Genomic DNA, 17,993 nt, shown 5'->3' on the forward strand with positions numbered 1-17,993 from the left:
ACCAGCGGAACCGCAATAGAGACAGAGGCGGTTGGTGATTCTCCGTTCCCTCTCCTTAGTCGAGATGCGGATACCTCCCAGCTGCATGGGCTCAGCACCCGAGCCGGCAGAGGAAGATGGTAGTGATGCGGAGAGGGAGGCGACGGAGAGCGCGAGCTCCTTTCCACGAGCTCGGTGACGAAGATCAACCCGTCGCTCAATGCGAATAGCGAGTTCAATCAAGGAATCCACGCTGGAAGGAACCTCCCGGGAGAGAATCTCATCCTTTACCTCTGCGCGGAAACCCTCCAGAAGACGAGCGAGCAAGGCCGGCTCGTTCCAGCCACTGGAGACAGCAAGAGTGCGAAACTCAATAGAGTAGTCTGTTATGGATCGATTGCCTTGACATAGGGAAGACAGGGCCCTGGAAGCCTCCTCCCCAAAAACAGATCGATCAAAAACCCGTATCATCTCCTCCTTAAAGTCTTGATACTGGTTAATACACTCAGCCCTTGCCTCCCAGATTGCCGTGCCCCACTCACGAGCCCGTCCAATAAGGAGAGATATGACGTAGGCGACACGAGCAGTGCTCCTGGAGTAAGTGTTGGGCTGGAGAGAAAACACAATATCACACTGGGTGAGGAACGAGCGGCATTCAGTGGGCTCCCCAGAGTAACACGGCGGGTTATTGATTCTGGGCTCCGGAGATTCGAAAGCCCTGGAAGTGGCCGGTGGATCGAGGCGGAGATGGTGAACCTGTTCTGTGAGGTTGGAGACTTGGGTGGCCAGGGTCTCAACGGCATGTCGAGCAGCAGACAATTCCTGCTTGTGTCTGCCTAGCATCGCTCCCTGGATCTCGACGGCTGAGTGGAGAGGATCCGAAGTCGCTGGGTCCATTCTTGGTCGGATTCTTCTGTTATGGTGCGTGAATGAGGACCCAAAAGCGAATTAACAAACAGAGTACTTTAATGACGAACATACGTGGGCTCAGATGGACAGGTAGATTCCGACAGGACAGGACAAGGTTGCAGCACACACGATGATAGTCTGGTTCAGGCATGAGACACATAAACAAACAAACAAGAATCCGACAAGGACAGGAGCAGAAACAGAGACAGATATAGGGACCTAATCAGAGGGAAAAAAGGGAACAGGTGGGGAACGGGGTGAATGGGTAATTAGGAGGAGACAAGGCACAGCTGGGGAAAAGAGGGGGAGAAAAGGTAACATAACAACGACCAGCAGAGGGAGACAGGGTGAAGGGAAAGGACAGAGACAAGACAACATGACAATACCTTTGACTTAGAGGATTAAACTCTGGCATCGGCACACATGATCAGCCTCTAAGCACTGGAGCTTACCTCTGGACTTAACATCACTAAATGCCTCCAAATGCGGCTGCTGCGTATTTATAGACGCAACGACGCAAGGTGCATATGGACAGCATTAACAAGACATGTGCAGAGGCAGGAAGAGAATTGAATGTGTTCCCTCCCCTGGCTGTAAGAGGACAAACACACCAACAATCAATATATTCTATATGTTTTTGTGTGTCTGTATATAACGTATACGTGCATTCGAGTGTGTGTGAATGTGTGTGTCAAAGAAAGAGTGAAAAAGAGAGAGAGAACAAAAGACAGAGTTAGAGATGGTAGGTAGAGGGAGTAAGAGATGGTAGAGAGATGGTAGAGGGAGAGTAGGAGATGGTAGAGAAATGGTAGAGGGAGAGTAGGAGATGGTAGAGGGAGTAAGAGATGGTAGGTAGAGGGAGTAAGAGATGGTAGAGAAATGGTAGAGGGAGAGTAGGAGATGGTAGAGGGAATATAGGCTTGAAAGACGGTCAGCCCTGAAAGTCAGTGCTTTGTGTGTTTGTATTTCTATGCTAAACGACAACCTTGCCTTGTCAACCACAATCTGTTCAGGTCAGTCAGCGTGAGGATTACGACAATGTTAATTACAGTCAAATAATCCATATCAACAGAAAATTTGCCCTTCAATTTGGATTTGAAAAGTTCAGCTCCATCTCCAGCATGCTCATTTGTGACTCTGAAAGAAAGGAAGGCAGGTCCTCCCTTTATAAAGTTCTGTTTCAGACACTTCCTCTAATGTATGTCGTATCAACATGATAAATACAAAGACCGAAAAAGTAGCTTGCAATTACAGATAGGACTATTTGGAGCTCGGTGTGTGTGTGTCCAGCACTGCACTGTACAAACCTCTGTACCTGGACCAGTAAGGTTATATAACAACAAGACCATAACCTTGCAGTGGATGCTGGGTAGAATCTCAATAGGGAACTGATCTTTACAGCAGTACTGGGTCTCAGAAACACTCTGGACGGAACCTGTTGAAGAGCAACGTTATCTTACATCTCCATGTTCAAAGTGCCTCCTTGCACTTTGTGGATATAACATATACTAGATCCAGGTAGATATTTAGGTGAAACGTTTTGTAGTGAATCCTAAACAAATATGATCTCCCAGAGGGTTCTGCTCAGGGTTTCTATAACGATAGGAAAACCATATGCAAATGTAGAACTACGTTGTTTGTCCTTTTACTTTGGGTAGTAGTCTACTAGTCTCACAGCGATATTAACTTTCCAATGTTAGGTTCTTATTTTTCAGAGTAAATAACCCACGGACACTAGAGAAGCTTTAACCAAGTTGAATTCTTCCCAAAGGTTCTGTACAGCTGTAATCAGACAACCCAACATTTGTCCCATCCAGATATTTATATCCCACTTAAGACACTCCCTCTCTCCAATCCTTACAGTATATGCCCAACAGGAAGAAGGTAACCAGATAAGAAACCCTGATTACTGACCTCACCTCTCATTTGCTGACCTCAACCCCTCCTTCACCGAATCCACAGATGTCCATCTGTCTTCCCTATATCAACACTTTGCCCTCCTCTCCTCCATCAAACACATTCCACAGAGAACCCTTAACGTTCTCCTCTCCTCCATCAAACACATTCCACAGAGAACCCTTAACGTTCTCCTCTCCTCCATCAAACACATTCCACAGAGAACCCTTAACGTTCTCCTCTCCTCCATCAAACACATTCCACAGAGAACCCTTAACGTTCTCCTCTCCTCCATCAAACACATTCCACAGAGATCCCTTAACGTTCTCCTCTCCTCCATCAAACACATTCCACAGAGAACCCTTAACGTTCTCCTCTCCTCCATCAAACACATTCCACAGAGAACCCTTAACGTTCTCCTCTCCTCCATCAAACACATTTCACAGAGAACCCTTAACGTTCTCCTCTCCTCCATCAAACACATTCCACAGAGAACCCTTAACATTCTCCTCTCCTCCATCAAACACATTCCACAGAGAACCCTTAACGTTCTCCTCTCCTCCATCAAACACATTCCACAGAGAACCCTTAACGTTCTCCTCTCCTCCATCAAACACATTCCACAGAGAACCCTTAACATTCTCCTCTCCTCCATCAAACACATTCCACAGAGAACCCTTAACGTTCTCCTCTCCTCCATCAAACACATTCCACAGAGAACCCTTAACGTTCTCCTCTCCTCCATCAAACACATTCCACAGAGAACCCTTAACGTTCTCCTCTCCTCCATCAAACACATTCCACAGAGAACCCTTAACATTCTCCTTTGATTCTATGCTTCTTCTCTATCATTTATTTAATGTCTCAATGTTCAAAATGTTGAATCCAACACCAATATACATATGGAATTGTTTGGTATTTTTCAGGGAGACAGATGTAGTTAATACTCTTAATGCAGACACAGAATGATCCAGAAAATGGGACTGGAAAGAGAGGAAAAATAAGAGAAAGAAGTGCTGTATTTTTCACCCATATGGACTGGGTGGTGTTATTTTATTGTTTGTTTTACAGTATCGTTGTTACTTTTGTTCTTAGGTTGACAAGATAAGAGGGAAAAGTCCAATTAAAGGTGTAGCTTTCTCAGAGTGGAATCAAGACGACAGGGGCAGGCATCAACAGAGCTTTGGTGCTGGCAGCTACTGTATGTATGTACGTTAGCTGAATATCAGGTTCAGGCAACCTATGCACCTATGCTAAAAGCTCTTGAGTCTTGTCCAGACATGGCTGAACACTGATAAACATCAGTGTTTCATACATTCACTTTAAATGTTTTCTTTCTCAGTTTGGCTTTTTCCTCTTTTTATTTTTCTATGAATACCAGTTGAAATGCACATGTAGACCCTCTTCTTCTGTCTATTTTCTATCCTGGATTTTCATTCAATGCACATATGTGTCCAAGAACGTGTTGGAACATTCTTCCTCATTGTTGTGTAATCTGTCTGATGTTGACTGTGTGAATGTGTGTGATTCTAGAATCTGTCTGATGTTGACTGTGTGAATGTGTGGGATTCTAGAATCTGTCTGATGTTGACTGTGTGAATGTGTGTGATTCTAGAATCTGTCTGATGTTGACTGTGTGAATGTGTGTGATTCTAGAATCTGTCTGATGTTGACTGTGTGAATGTGGGATTCTAGAATCTGTCTGATGTTGACTGTGTGAATGTGGGATTCTAGAATCTGTCTGATGTTGACTGTGTGAATGTGTGGTTCTAGAATCTGTCTGATGTTGACTGTGTGAATGTGGGTTTCTAGAATCTGTCTGATGTTGACTGTGTGAATGTGTGTGATTCTAGAATCTGTCTGATGTTGACTGTGTGAATGTGTGTGATTCTAGAATCTGTCTGATGTTGACTGTGTGAATGTGTGTGATTCTAGAATCTGTCTGATGTTGACTGTGTGAATGTGTGCAATTCTAGAATCTGTCTGATGTTGACTGTGTGAATGTGTGGGACTCTAGAATCTGTCTGATGTTGACTGTGTGAATGTGTGGTTCTAGAATCTGTCTGATGTTGACTTTGTGAATGTGGGATTCTTGAATCTGTCTGATGTTGACTGTGTGAATGTGTGGGATTCTAGAATCTGTCTGATGTTGACTGTGTGAATGTGTGGTTCTAGAATCTGTCTGATGTTGACTGTGTGAATGTGTGGTTCTAGAATCTGTCTGATGTTGACTGTGTGAATGTGTGGTTCTAGAATCTGTCTGATGTTGACTGTGAATGTGTGATTCTAGAATCTGTATGATGTTGACTGTGTGAATTGAATGTGTGATTCTAGAATCTGTCTAATGTTGACTGTGAATGTGTGATTCTAGAATCTGTATGATGTTGACTGTGTGAATGTGTGGTTCTAGAATCTGTCTGATGTTGACTGTGAATGTGTGATTCTAGAATCTGTATGTTGTTGACTGTGAATGTGTGGTTCTAAAATCTGTCTAATGTTGAATGTGTGTGAGTGAACTAAAGAAAGTATGAATTTAATTTGTCTAAAATGTAAAAATATAATTTTCTCTGTCAGACAAATGGACTAAAAGTGTGGTAAAGTGTTTTACTACTTCTTGTGTACATATAATTATGGAAACCAATAAATGTTGAAATTAAAAATGAAAAACGGATTGTTTCTTTCATGACGTATGGTCCCAGAGTAAAAAAGCATGGTAGTAGTTGTTGTATTTAAACCCCAGTAGTTGTAGTTAGTTCATACTTTAAAATGATCTGCAGTACACTTTATATGAACAGACGTGGAAATAGAAGGGAGAAACTACATTTGGGAACCATTTAGTGTAGCTGACTAATTAAGTGTTGTAATGGTTTAAAATGCTTCCATTATACTGCAGCAGTAGCTATGCACTGAGCATCATACAGCTGTCTAACACTAGAAGAACTCTGAGTGTTTAAAATGCTTCCATTATACTGCAGCAGTAGCTATGCCCTGAGCATCATACAGCTGTCTAACACTAGAAGAACTCTGAGTGTTTAAAACGAATACATATGAAGTATAAAGTATATTATACTTACTATAACTCACATACCGGCATTCATCTGAACAATACGTAATGCCACAGTCAGCAGGATTTTACCCCCAGGGGAAATGTAGTGAAAAGCAGGGCTCTAAGTAGGTTGGTAGTCAGTCTTTCTACTATACTTGACTTATTCTGGCTGTGTAGCACTTATGTGAGTCCCTGAGTGTATGTGTCACTATGAAACATCTAGAAAGACATTATTTTATATTCTGTATGGATTCTGTATTTTCTTTTACAGGATGATCAAAAACATGTACACAAATAAGATTTGTTGATAAAAAATAGTGCAATATCAAAACAAAAATAACACCACCAACAACAACAACAACAACAATAACAATAACAACAACAACAACAACAACAACACTGGTCGGTGAGTGAGAATTAGAAATTCAGTATGACCTTGTTTTCTTTTTTTCTATCAATGGTTCTGACAGTGTTTGCAACTTTGATAATATACATAATGTCAACAGAGATATTGCAACGTGTTTATCCATGGCCCATCGGAACAGGTGTTTACCAATCTGACTTATCTGGGCTACCAAAGGTCAAAGGGACAGCTACAGATGTAGGGTCTTAATTTGATCACCCGGTTGTTGCAGCAAATTTCCTGCAAGGTAGGAAATGCAAACTTGTAGTTATTCAAAGTTTAAAAAGAGTTCTAAAGTTTGTAATTTCCACTTAAAAATGTCAGACTTGATTTGCCGTAAGTACAAAAATGCATTATCAACCCCTACAAAAATGTCCATTAATTATAAACCACACAATCATTCACATTTCCAGTTGCTGCAGGATTCTTTCCCTGCTGTGAGAAATGTTTCCATGACATAGACTGACCAGGTGAATCCAGGTGAAAGCCGTGATCCCTTATTGATGTCACTTGTTAAATTCACTTCAATCAGTGTAGAAGAAGGGGAGGAGACTGGATTGTGCTTTGAGACAATTGAGACATGGATTGTGTATGTGAGCCATTCAGAGGGTGAATGGGCAAGACAAAATATTTAAGTGCCTTTGAACAGGGTAGGTGCCAGGTGCACCCGTTTGTGTCAAGAACTACAACGCTGCTGGGTTTTTCACACTCAACAGTTTCCTGTGTGTGTCAAGAATGGGGGGGAGTCCACCCACTATGCCACCCATTATGCCACCCATTATGCAACCATTGACTAGAATGGGGAGACCCGTTCCATTCTATTTCTAAGGTGTCCATTGTTCTTATTTTGTTCCCGTTCTGCATCTCCTTGGCCCGTCTCAGTCCAGCGGCTCTTTCTCTGGGAGGTCCTCCAGAAGTATAACAGTGTACTCTCCAGCGTGGATGTTTTCCCTCGGCCTCTCTTTAGACAGAAACCTCTCCATTTCCCGCTCCGCCTTCTCATCTCCTGAGCTCGCGTTGGCGACCTTCTTCTCAGATGCCTGGGCCGGTGCATTCCACCTGCAAGATGATTTGACATGGTTTAATTCCATGGTTTGTAACTAAGTGACATGTTTCAATCTCATGAACATATTTTCCTGGATGGGTTTGAAAGTGGTGGATTTTACCTGTCTCTGGTACCTATGGCGACACAGATTACGACCAAGACCGCCACGCCCGCGACGAAGGCAACGATGATCAACCAACCTGGAGGAGGAGGAGAAGAAGACGAAGCAGACAGTGAGGGGAAGTGACCGTGTCTACTGGGTCCTCTAGTACGTTCACAAAACATTGTCTTCAAATTTAAACTGCACAAAGGAGCAGAACGTTCCCTGATGTATCAGTAGAATATCTTGTTAGCTGGGCGTGTATGATTCAGGAACTGACCCGATGTATATGAATCATGTTGTCTGGATGGGGTTGGTTTTACAGCAGCTGCATCATGAAGAACTGTGGAAATAGAGATAGATTAACTACAATTCACACTCAAAGAGATGTGTTCAATAGTAACAAAACAGTTATGTTCTCATTAGAGCAGGTGCCAGAGAGCTGACTATTACGACAATGGACATGCCCTATCCCACTCTGCTAACAGATACAATGGACATGCCCTATCCCACTCTGCTAACAGATACAATGGACATGTCCTATCCCACTCTGCTAACAGATACAATGGACATGTCCTATCCCACTCTGCTAACAGATACAATGGACATGTCCTATCCCACTCTGCTAACAGATACAACAGACATGTCCTATCCCACTCTGCTAACAGATACAATGGACATGTCCTATCCCACTCTGCTAACAGATACAATGGACATGTCCTATCCCACTCTGCTAACAGATACAATGGACATGTCCTATCCCACTCTGCTAACAGATACAATGGACATGTCCTATCCCACTCTGCTAACAGATACAATGGACATGTCCTAGCCCACTCTGCTAACAGATACAATGGACATGTCCTATCCCACTCTGCTAACAGATACAATGGACATGTCCTAGACCACTCTGCTAACAGATACAATGGACATGTCCTATCCCACTCTGCTAACAGATACAATGGACATGTCCTATCCCACTCTGCTAACAGATACAATGGACATGCCCTAGCCCACTCTGCTAACAGATACAATGGGATGTATTCAGACTGGACCACCCAATACCTTTGTGCAAGCCTTCCATTGACATCAATGAATGATTTACACAGAAGTATGAGTAAAGTACAAGGATCTCAATGCTGAATGCCACCCATTATGAACACAAGAGCTTTGAAGGGACAGAATATTAGTACACTTCTCCTGGATAAGCAGTACTGTACCTGTAGAGGAATCCACTGCCGGTTCCTCCTTTGGTAGAGCAAGCCTATTGCTGCCTTGAATTATTGTCTTTGTTTCAATGAATGGCTTATCGACTAGGGAGTTGTATGTTTGGTCCTCCTCGCCAGCAGGGGCTGCTACTGTGGTGCTACTCTGAGGCAGGAATCCCGACCCTGACCCTTCGATGTCTGAATTCATCCTGACTGTTGTAGGTGCAGCAGAACTGGTGGTTGGGGTGAAGGCCAGCTCTGTATTCATCTTTGCAGCCCCGCCTTCCTCCAAGCCTGTCATACTGGTTAGGTTAGAACTAGGTGTATGGCTGGTGCCTGAACTTTGGCTAGGTCTGGAGGTGGTACTAAAGCTTGGATCAAGGCTAAGAGGTAACAGGTCTTCTTCTTCAAACTCTGAGATGGGACTATGGCTGGGACTGGGATCCGGTACACGACTAGGGCTGGCGACAAAGTTTGGTCTGAATTTATCATCCTGAAACTCCTCTAGCTCTGTTCTGGTGCTAGCATCATGAGTTGGATAAGGACTGGGACTGGGGTTAGCATCAAGGATTGCGTTAACATCTTCCAAATCCATCTGAAAATCAGTGGTGGGGTTAAACTCTGCTGTGGGGACAAACTCTACTGTGGGGACAAACTCTACTGTGGGGACAACCTCTGCTGTGGGGACAAACTCTGCTGTGGGGACAAACTCTACTGTGGGGACAAACTCTGCTGTGGGGACAAACTCTACTGTGGGGACAAACTCTGCTGTGGGGACAAACTCTACTGTGGGGACAAACTCTACTGTGGGGACAACCTCTACTGTGGGGACAACCTCTACTGTGGGGCTTTCAGTATCCAGGATAATTTCATCTTCCTCTGGTGAATCAGGTCTATCACTTGGACTGGAATCATAGTCGTACTTTTCATAATTGTCCTCTGTGTTGCTTTGACTGGGGCGAGGAGTTGGACTGGGGCGAGGAGTTGGACTGGGGCGGAGGTTAAAGCTAGGTTTAAGGTTGGCGTCAAACAGCTCCCCTTCATCGTCTTGTCCTGAAGTGGGGTGTTTCATACTTCCCTCTGTAGTGCTGCCCTCTGTCTCATCTGTGCTGCCCTCCTCTGGGTCAAAGGTGGGCAGCTGGTCTTCCGGGTCAGATGTCACAGGGTCAGGGGTCACCAAATGATCAAGGTCCACTGTTTCGTCACTGCTGGATGTTCCATTTGTGGCATCCGGGGGACCCACTACAAGCTTCTTGAAGATCTTGAAAGTTTCCCCAAGAAAATCCCCAGCAGCCAGAGCGTGAAGTTCTGTCGAGGCTGTGCCAAAGGGAAGAAAAGACCTCAGCTCAATGATTACCTACTAACATCATGTCCTGACCTTTACAGTAGAGGAAAATTACTGAGCTTTGATGTCTTTGCATGACAAAGGAAGGCCTGGGAGTATCGTGGCCTTTCAGGCTCCTCCCTGGAGTACCTGTGTGAACCTGTCGTGTTCTGACTCACCATACAGGAAACATGATTATTAACTGGGATGACTAATCGTCTGCCTTTGTGTTTGACAGAGGCAGTTTCATCAAATCATTTGGTTTTATTCAACCGCAAAATCAACACACCCAAGCCTTTAAATAAACAATGTCTTGGCTTGTCTCTTTTCCCTGTTCTGTTGCCATAATTAGTCAACAGTGCTACTTCAAAAGAGTTTAGGATAGGCTTTGAAGAGGTGCCCAAATGTTATGCCCCAACAGAGGCTTTCACGTGAATAAGATGTTCATATATCTTATTCCTGCAAGAGGGCGTGCTAGGGAGCTAACCAGGGATACACTCTTAGCAGTGAAGATGCCTGGAAGAACCTTTTGGGTTGTCACACCGGCAGGACCTTTCCAGCTCAACAAGGTTATTGGAACCCCACCGGAACCTTTTTTGTGATGGGAGGGGTTCCATTTTGAACCTTTTTAATAATATATTGTAGAGGTGGCAGCCTATGAGGAGACTAGAGGTGTGGATTATTGGAAGTGTGGCTTTCAGATCATTTTTTGGGGGGCACCCGATAGAGTAAATGTCATTCCTATTCACCATGTTCAGCTTGTACACTGCAAATTTCAACGTTTCTTCAATATTTATGCATATGGCATATTCTAATATAATATGAACAATATAAAGATTGCTGATTAAATATAGTAATAAAGTAGTAACTATTCCAACTTTGCAATTTTCATAGGCTCTTGACTGAGGAAGTCATTCACCTCTGTAAGCTTCCTTGAACAACAGAACAGATGAACAGGAAGGACATTTACTCAAACCGGTGACCCAACAAGATATATCTTAAAGCCACACCCCTAATAAGCCACGCCTCCACTCCAGGGTTCCTCCTGGAACCTGTTGCTACATTGAAACGTTAAAGGTTCCACCAAGAACCCCTCAACTAAACAAAGGTGCACATATGAGCCATTGACTAGCAATGGTTCCTTGAGAAACTCAGGGGATCCTTGAGGATCTCCTGGGTTCCTCAAGTCACCACTAATTCTAAGTGTGTACTGTGGCGAGAGGGGCTACTAGGGAGCTGACCAGGGATACTGTTGCCCAATCCCAAACTTATCTCTGACCCCTTTCCTTAGGTATTTGTTGAATCCTCCAAAGCAGCTTAACTGTTTTATGGAATGTTGAGTGTCATTAAATACCGTTTTCAAACAAAAGGAGAAGTAACTGCTCTTATCTTTGACATTGTTCTTAAAATTTGACACCAAATACATTATCCTTTACGTCAAGCAATCTCAGGCCTCCATTTCTAACACACTTGTGAACAGTTTTACCTGTATGAGGTTTCTCCCTGTCCAATAACAGTTTCACCTGTATGAGGTTTCTCCCTGTCCAATAACAGTGTTACCTGTATGAGGTTTCTCCCTGTCCAATAACAGTTTCACCTGTATGAGGTTTCTCCCTGTCCAATAACAGTGTTACCTGTACGAGGTTTCTCCCTGTTCAATAACAGTGTTACCTGTATGAGGTTTCTCCCTGTCCAATAACAGTGTTATCTGTATGAGGTTTCTCCCTGTCCAATAACAGTGTTACCTGTATGAGGTTTCTCCCTGTCCAATAACAGTGTTACCTGTATGAGGTTTCTCCCTGTCCAATAACAGTGTTACCTGTACGAGGTTTCTCCCTGTCCAATAACAGTGTTACCTGTATGAGGTTTCTCCCTGTTCAATAACAGTGTTACCTGTATGAGGTTTCTCCCTGTCCAATAACAGTGTTACCTGTACGAGGTTTCTCCCTGTCCAATAACAGTGTTACCTGTATGAGGTTTCTCCCTTCTCACCCAAGCTTGTATGAACCTCACCAAAGCACTTTGGATATGCACATTAATGCACCTGTTGGAACAGCTCAGCAATTGCTACAAAGACTGCTGTGTGTCTGTCTACGTGGGGAGGGGGAAGGGGGAGGGAAGGGGGACTTAGGCACTAAACATGTAAAGAATAGGTCCCCCAGATTTCACTGAGCTAGAGTACAGGTAGGTTTGAAACACAATGAGGCTCTCCGGTGAAGTAGAAAAGTGCAGACTCATCAGACGAGGATAGGATTACTTGAATTCCATAAGCCTGTGTTCAGATACAACAGGAGGTCTTAGACAGTGACCCATTTTACTTGGCTGCACAATCAATGGCCAGCTGGGGATGTTTTAAAAACCCTGATTAATACACAACCAATGGCCAGCTGGGGATGTGTTAATAACCCTGATTAATACACAACCAATGGCCAGCTGGGGATGTGTTAATAACCCAGATTAATACACAACCAATGGCCAGCTGGGGATGCCTTAATAACTCAGATTAATACACAACCAATGGCCAGCTGGGGATGTGTTAATAACCCTGATTAATACACAACCAATGGCCAGCTGGGGATGTGTTAATAACCCAGATTAATACACAACCAATGGCCAGCTGGGGATGCCTTAATAACTCAGATTAATACACAACCAATGGCCAGCTGGGGATGCCTTAATAACCCAGATTAATACACAACCAATGGCCAGCTGGGGATGCCTTAATAACCCTGATTATTGTCTCCTCAAGTCCAGTTATACAAAATACAGTCAGGTCCATAATTATTGACATCGTTGATAAAGACAAGCAAGAAAGACTGTATAAAATAAATAATATAAATACTGAGCTATATGCTCCCAAAAGTTTTTAAATTATTTTGTTTTATACTAACACAATGACTCAAAGAAATATATTTTGTTCAAGAAAGTTAAAAAAAGAGATATACTGTACTGAAGCAAATTGGACTGTACTGTACCATGCTGAATAAAACTCCATTGAACTGTACTGTACTGTTCTGAATTAAACTCCATTGTACTGTACCATGCTGTCCAAACTTGTGGAACATAGATGTCTTTTCAGTGTCTGGAAAATAAGGCTTCTAGGTGTCTTTTCAACGTAATTTAGCTTACTGGGTATGTTGTTACAATGGGGATGGTTATCAGACTGTGACAAGCAACCCCAACAACCCCCAATAATATCTGATCTTGTTTAATGTGAACACAATTTCTCATGCATTTTTACTTTTGGATGGCCCTGGGAATTGAGCCCACAACCCTGGCTTTGCAAGCACCATACACTACCAACTGAGCCAAAGAGCAGGGTTTCCTGGGACAGTAATAAATTGTTACTCACCAGGAACAGGGTCGGACTGAACAGGTGCCAGAAGTCCGAAAATAACCCCAAGCAGTAGAGTCCACATCCTGAGATCAGAGATAGGCATCGAGGGAGAGATGAGAGAATGTGTACTGCTGTGCTCTGTGGTTCAGTTCCCAAGAAGGCTGGCTTGTTTTCCTAGGAGTGTCTGTGGGATGACTGAACTGCTTTGAAGGGTGTAGCTCAACTTTTTTTATACTGAGATGCGAGTCACAATCAGTGCATCATCGATAGCTAGTGACAGTCGATTGGTTGGCGGAGGTGGGCTAGAACACAGAACACACCCTCTCTTTCAAAAACTCTCCCTCTCTGGCTTTCTCCCTCTATCTCTTTCTTACACACACACACACACACACACACACACACACACACTCTCTCTCTCTCTCTCTCTCTCTCTAACTATCCATATCCCTCTATCTCACATTACCAATAGGTCACTTTTTTATTTTTTCATCCAACCATATTGATCATGACCAAATATTTAGGAACAGATTGTCATTTCATGGAGTCTGTGAAGGATGAAACCACATGGAAAAAGTGGTAAGCAAGTTAGATTTTTAAAAAATAATAATTTTCACCAAGTCAAATGAATGTATTAATAGGTTTCATGATGCTCGTATCTAAACCAAAGTAGATCGTTTTAAGATTGTTTTACAGATCTTCATTTGATCACTCTGTTTCAGGAGAACTTTCCTGCAATGAAAGGACATTTAAAAAGTGGAGTGTATTTGAGGTTTAAAAAGGCTTCTGAAGTTTGTCATTTAAACTTTTACATTTCAGACTTGATTTCCCCTTATAAAAAAATGTATCAACAGCTGCAAAAATGTCCATTAATTATAATCACTTTTTCTGTTGCTGCAAGATTATTTTCCTGCTGTAGAAAACTGGCTCAAATATGAGGTCCTAAATCTAGCAGGAAAGTGCATCCTTGTAGCTGTGTGGATTAACATGCCTCGGGGTAAGTTGAGCCAATAGCCACCACTACCCATACAAATGATGATTCTATTTTGTTGATTACATTTGGTCAGTTTTATGCATAGTGTTTTTGCGATATGTCATGCATATGAACTCACGATAGTGCATTTTGTATTATAACAGAGCAGACATCATCGTGTCTCGTGTATACAAATGTAAAACAAGCAGTGGTCTGGTTCCCCTTGACGTTGTTGAGAGAGGAAGTGAGAGAATGGTAGAAGTCCTTTGGAACAGCTGCAAAGCTAGAGTAGCAGAGGAACACAAGTTCATATCTGATGACATGGAGTCTCATAGATCAGTCTCATGGGCTTAGTAGCCTCAAACACAGAGAACTTGTCTAGGAATTGGCGCATCAAAACAACATCCCTGTCCCAGACAACTGGTCAACAAATGGAAGGGTAAGTGATATTGAACAGAGAGAATCTATATCTGAATGTATGCATACATTTAAGATATACAATATACCACAACTCCATTCCATGAATGAAACTTTGACCTACCAGCACCATCACCCCCAATGTCACAGGACACATTACTCTTACCCCAAGGCAGCTCAACTTACTCTGTCCCTATGCTCAACCTACCCCATACCCGCTGTTATGCCAATAGACCAAGCTATGTTTTCAAAACTGTTATGTTTACATAAATGATGATTATTTCCAGGGATACACAACATCCTAGACTATATGTACTGTAGATATCTTTGTTAGAAAGAATGTAATATTTCACTTGACGTAGTGATGCTGAATGTACAACATGGCTCAACATGCCCCATTCTTCTCTATAGTCATTGAGCTGCAGTACCTGATGGGAATAGAGGGTCTTTGGTGGCCATCAGGAAGTCAGGATAACTCAGTAGAGGATCTTTGGTGGCCCAGTCAGGACCAACAGGAAGTCAGGATAACTCAGTAGAAGGTCTTTGATGGCCCAGTCTGGATCAACAGGAAGTCAGGATAACTCAGTAGAGGGTCTTTGGTGGCCCAGTCAGGACCAACAGGAAGTCAGGATGACTCAGTAGAGGGTATTTGGTGGCCCAGTCGGGACCAACAGGAAGTCAGGATGACTCAGCACAGCACCTACGTAGAGAGGTGTGTTTCTCTGATGACTTAACATGTGTGGGCTGGGTAGTAGACACCTGTCCCGTCTCGTCCACCACACACCCCTCTGGCTTAAAGTAGAATTGTCATCACTTCCTGGTCTGGGTACTAAGGCCTTTGAAGCTCTAGAGAGCCTGAGAGAAAATAAAAGGCCTGCTCCTGCACGCACACACACACCTCCCATGTATAATGTGTTGCTTCCGTCTCTCTCCTTCCCCCAAAACCTGGGCTTCAACCAGGGACTCTCTGAACACATTGACAAAAGCATTGTTACCTATCTCTCTCCACAAAAGCCATGGGAAAACAACTATTTCAATGTCTCAGAGCAAGTGACGTCAATGATTGCACCGCTAACTAGCTGGCCATTTCACACCGGTTACACATGCATGCATACTGAAGACACACACCACACACACACACACACACACACACACACACACACACACACACACACACACACACACACACACACACACACACACACACACACACACTGACAGACCTACATGTAAGCATGCACACACACACACACACACACACACATGCATGCCTGTGAGTTCCTCACAGACACGGGGATGGTGGGATGCATGACATTTACATATGTACACAGACAGACACAATTGACCTAGTTTTCCAGTGGAACAAACCATGTTTGACTACAATACATGTTTTTATTGCTTTTTCAGCGAAAGAGATGTCTGTAACATGGAAGGATGATGGGGAAAGAGATGTATGTAACATGGAAGGATGATAGGGAAAGAGATGTCTGTAACATGGAAGGATGATGGGGAAAGAGATGTCTGTAACATGGAAGGATGATGGGGAAAGAGATGTATGTAACATGGAAGGATGATAGGGAAAGATATGTCTGTAACATGGAAGGATGATGGGGAAAGAGATGTATGTAACATGGAAGGAGGATGGTGAAAGAGATGTCTGTACCATGGAAGGAGGATGTGGAAATGATCGTTAATCCTGTGGGGAATTTCCAAACATGCTTCATATTGACTGAAGTTTCCTGTATGTGGTTACTTGTGGCTACACTGTGCGTCTGTGTGTGTCCGTGCCAGATGACAAGTGAAACACTTCCACCACAGTGAGCAATACTAAAGGCTGCTGAGTCGGGACCATGTAGAGCAGCACTAATAGAGAGATACAAGTGGTAGTGGATAAGGTTCAGCCACCACAGGGAGCAATACTAAAGGCTGCTGGGTCGGGACCATGTAGAGCAGCACTAATAGAGAGATACAAGTGGTAGTGGATAAGGTTCAGCCACCACAGTCTGCCAAGAACTAATCAGATGTCTTCAGAACAGGTTTATTGCAGATATCGGGTTCAACACGCCACACTCCTAAAAGTTGTTCAATGGAAAGATACAAAAAATAATAAGCATAAGTAGGGGCTTCCAGACAACGTACGGGGCAAAGCCAAATACACACAGCTAGTAGAACACACTGACAAGACAAAGGCCCAGTGACTGGTGAGCATATATACAACATGACTGCCATGTAACTAAGGTCTGCACATGTGCACAAGACCATGACCAACGTGGAATAGCAACTGCACCACAAGCGAAGGCACAGGCATATTTAGGCTACATACATACATCATAAGGCTACACACAGTACATGGTAGCACAAGGCTACATAAAGACTGTAAATGTACATAAACACAGCTATACGCATCAACAGACAACATAAACGGAATATATTTCCCTTGAAACAGTACATATGAGCTTCATCACCAAGCCGAACGAGCTAGTGTTAGTGGCTCATATTCTGGCTTAGCTGGCTAGTAGTAACATGACACACATGACAGGAAAACACCTGATGAACATGGTGAATATGAACTTGATCACCTTAGCAACATCTTGATAACAAATATGGTCATCTCCCATCTATTTCTGATGTCCATCCAGTTTGATTTCTATTTGCCATATATAGTTTAACTGTGCTGTTTCACAGAAATTCTGAACCTATATACTTTTTACGGACACAGTGTATTTAAAATGAGTTATCTTGTTGTTATTAGTCCCACCCTTCAGCTCCATTCAACCCCTCCCATCTAACTTTAACACCATCCAGTGTTGATTTCTATTTGCCATATATATTGTTCAACTGTGCTGTGATGTTTCACAAAAGTTCTGAACTTTTCTGTTCTCATAGTTTATACAGATTGTACATTAAAGATAAACATTGTTGCTAAAATAATTATTGAATCCATTCTCTTCTGACCGCGATCTCACTCTGAAGACAGGAGCGAGGTTCAGTGAGGTGCACAGGGAATGGTGGACTGTGATTGGCTGATCCAAGTGGGGTCTTGTAGGTACCACTAATGAGAACAAGTACAACGAACTACAAGATTAGGGTTGATGTAAATATTACATAAGAGCTGGCCATTTTAACACCTAGTAAATATCACCATAGTAACACCATACTATCACCATAGTATCACCGTAGTGTCATCATAATATCACCATAGTGTCACAATAATATCATCATAGTATCACCATACTATCACAATAGTATCACCATAGTATCACCATAGTATCACCATAGTATCACCATAGTAACACCATAGTAACACCATACTATCACCATAGTATCACCATACTATCACAATAGTATCACCATAGTAT

The 17,993-nt window shown here is 43.0% G+C and overlaps 1 protein-coding gene and 1 long non-coding RNA gene across 2 annotated transcripts in view; both read right to left on the reverse strand.

Annotated features, from left to right (window-relative positions):
- Window positions 1–3,011, reverse strand: part of LOC149971479 (uncharacterized) — a 7,983-nt gene extending 4,972 nt beyond the window's left edge. The window contains exon 1 of the long non-coding RNA XR_016492351.1: window positions 1,275–3,011. This is a non-coding gene — a long non-coding RNA (uncharacterized LOC149971479). The remainder of the gene's footprint in view (window positions 1–1,274) is intronic.
- A 3,052-nt stretch (window positions 3,012–6,063) lies between these two features.
- Window positions 6,064–13,533, reverse strand: cd44a (CD44 molecule (IN blood group) a). The gene is made up of 5 exons (XM_036964465.2): window positions 13,263–13,533; window positions 8,599–9,903; window positions 7,659–7,721; window positions 7,400–7,478; window positions 6,064–7,292 (listed from the first exon to the last, which is right to left on the reverse strand). The coding sequence occupies exons 1-5, from the start codon at window positions 13,348–13,350 to the stop codon at window positions 7,112–7,114; spliced, it is 1,716 nt and encodes a 571-aa protein (XP_036820360.2). The 5' UTR covers window positions 13,351–13,533; the 3' UTR covers window positions 6,064–7,111.
- Between the last annotated feature and the right edge of the window lie 4,460 nt (window positions 13,534–17,993).

Source organism: Oncorhynchus mykiss, chromosome 26 (genome assembly GCF_057628025.1).
Source record: "Oncorhynchus mykiss isolate SJ-2025 chromosome 26, ASM5762802v1, whole genome shotgun sequence".
NCBI classification, from domain to species: Eukaryota; Metazoa; Chordata; class Actinopteri; order Salmoniformes; family Salmonidae; genus Oncorhynchus; species Oncorhynchus mykiss.

Excerpts from the sequence above, each read along its gene's own strand:
- cd44a (XM_036964465.2), bottom strand. The coding sequence starts at position 13,350 with ATGCCTATCTCTGATCTCAGGATGTGGACTCTACTGCTTGGGGTTATT. Across the intron at positions 9,904-13,262 it reads TCAGTCCGACCCTGTTCCTG|CCTCGACAGAACTTCACGCT; the intron begins GTGAGTAACAAT and ends CCTTTGGCACAG. Across the intron at positions 7,722-8,598 it reads GGCAGTGGATTCCTCTACAG|TTCTTCATGATGCAGCTGCT; the intron begins GTACAGTACTGC and ends CTATTTCCACAG.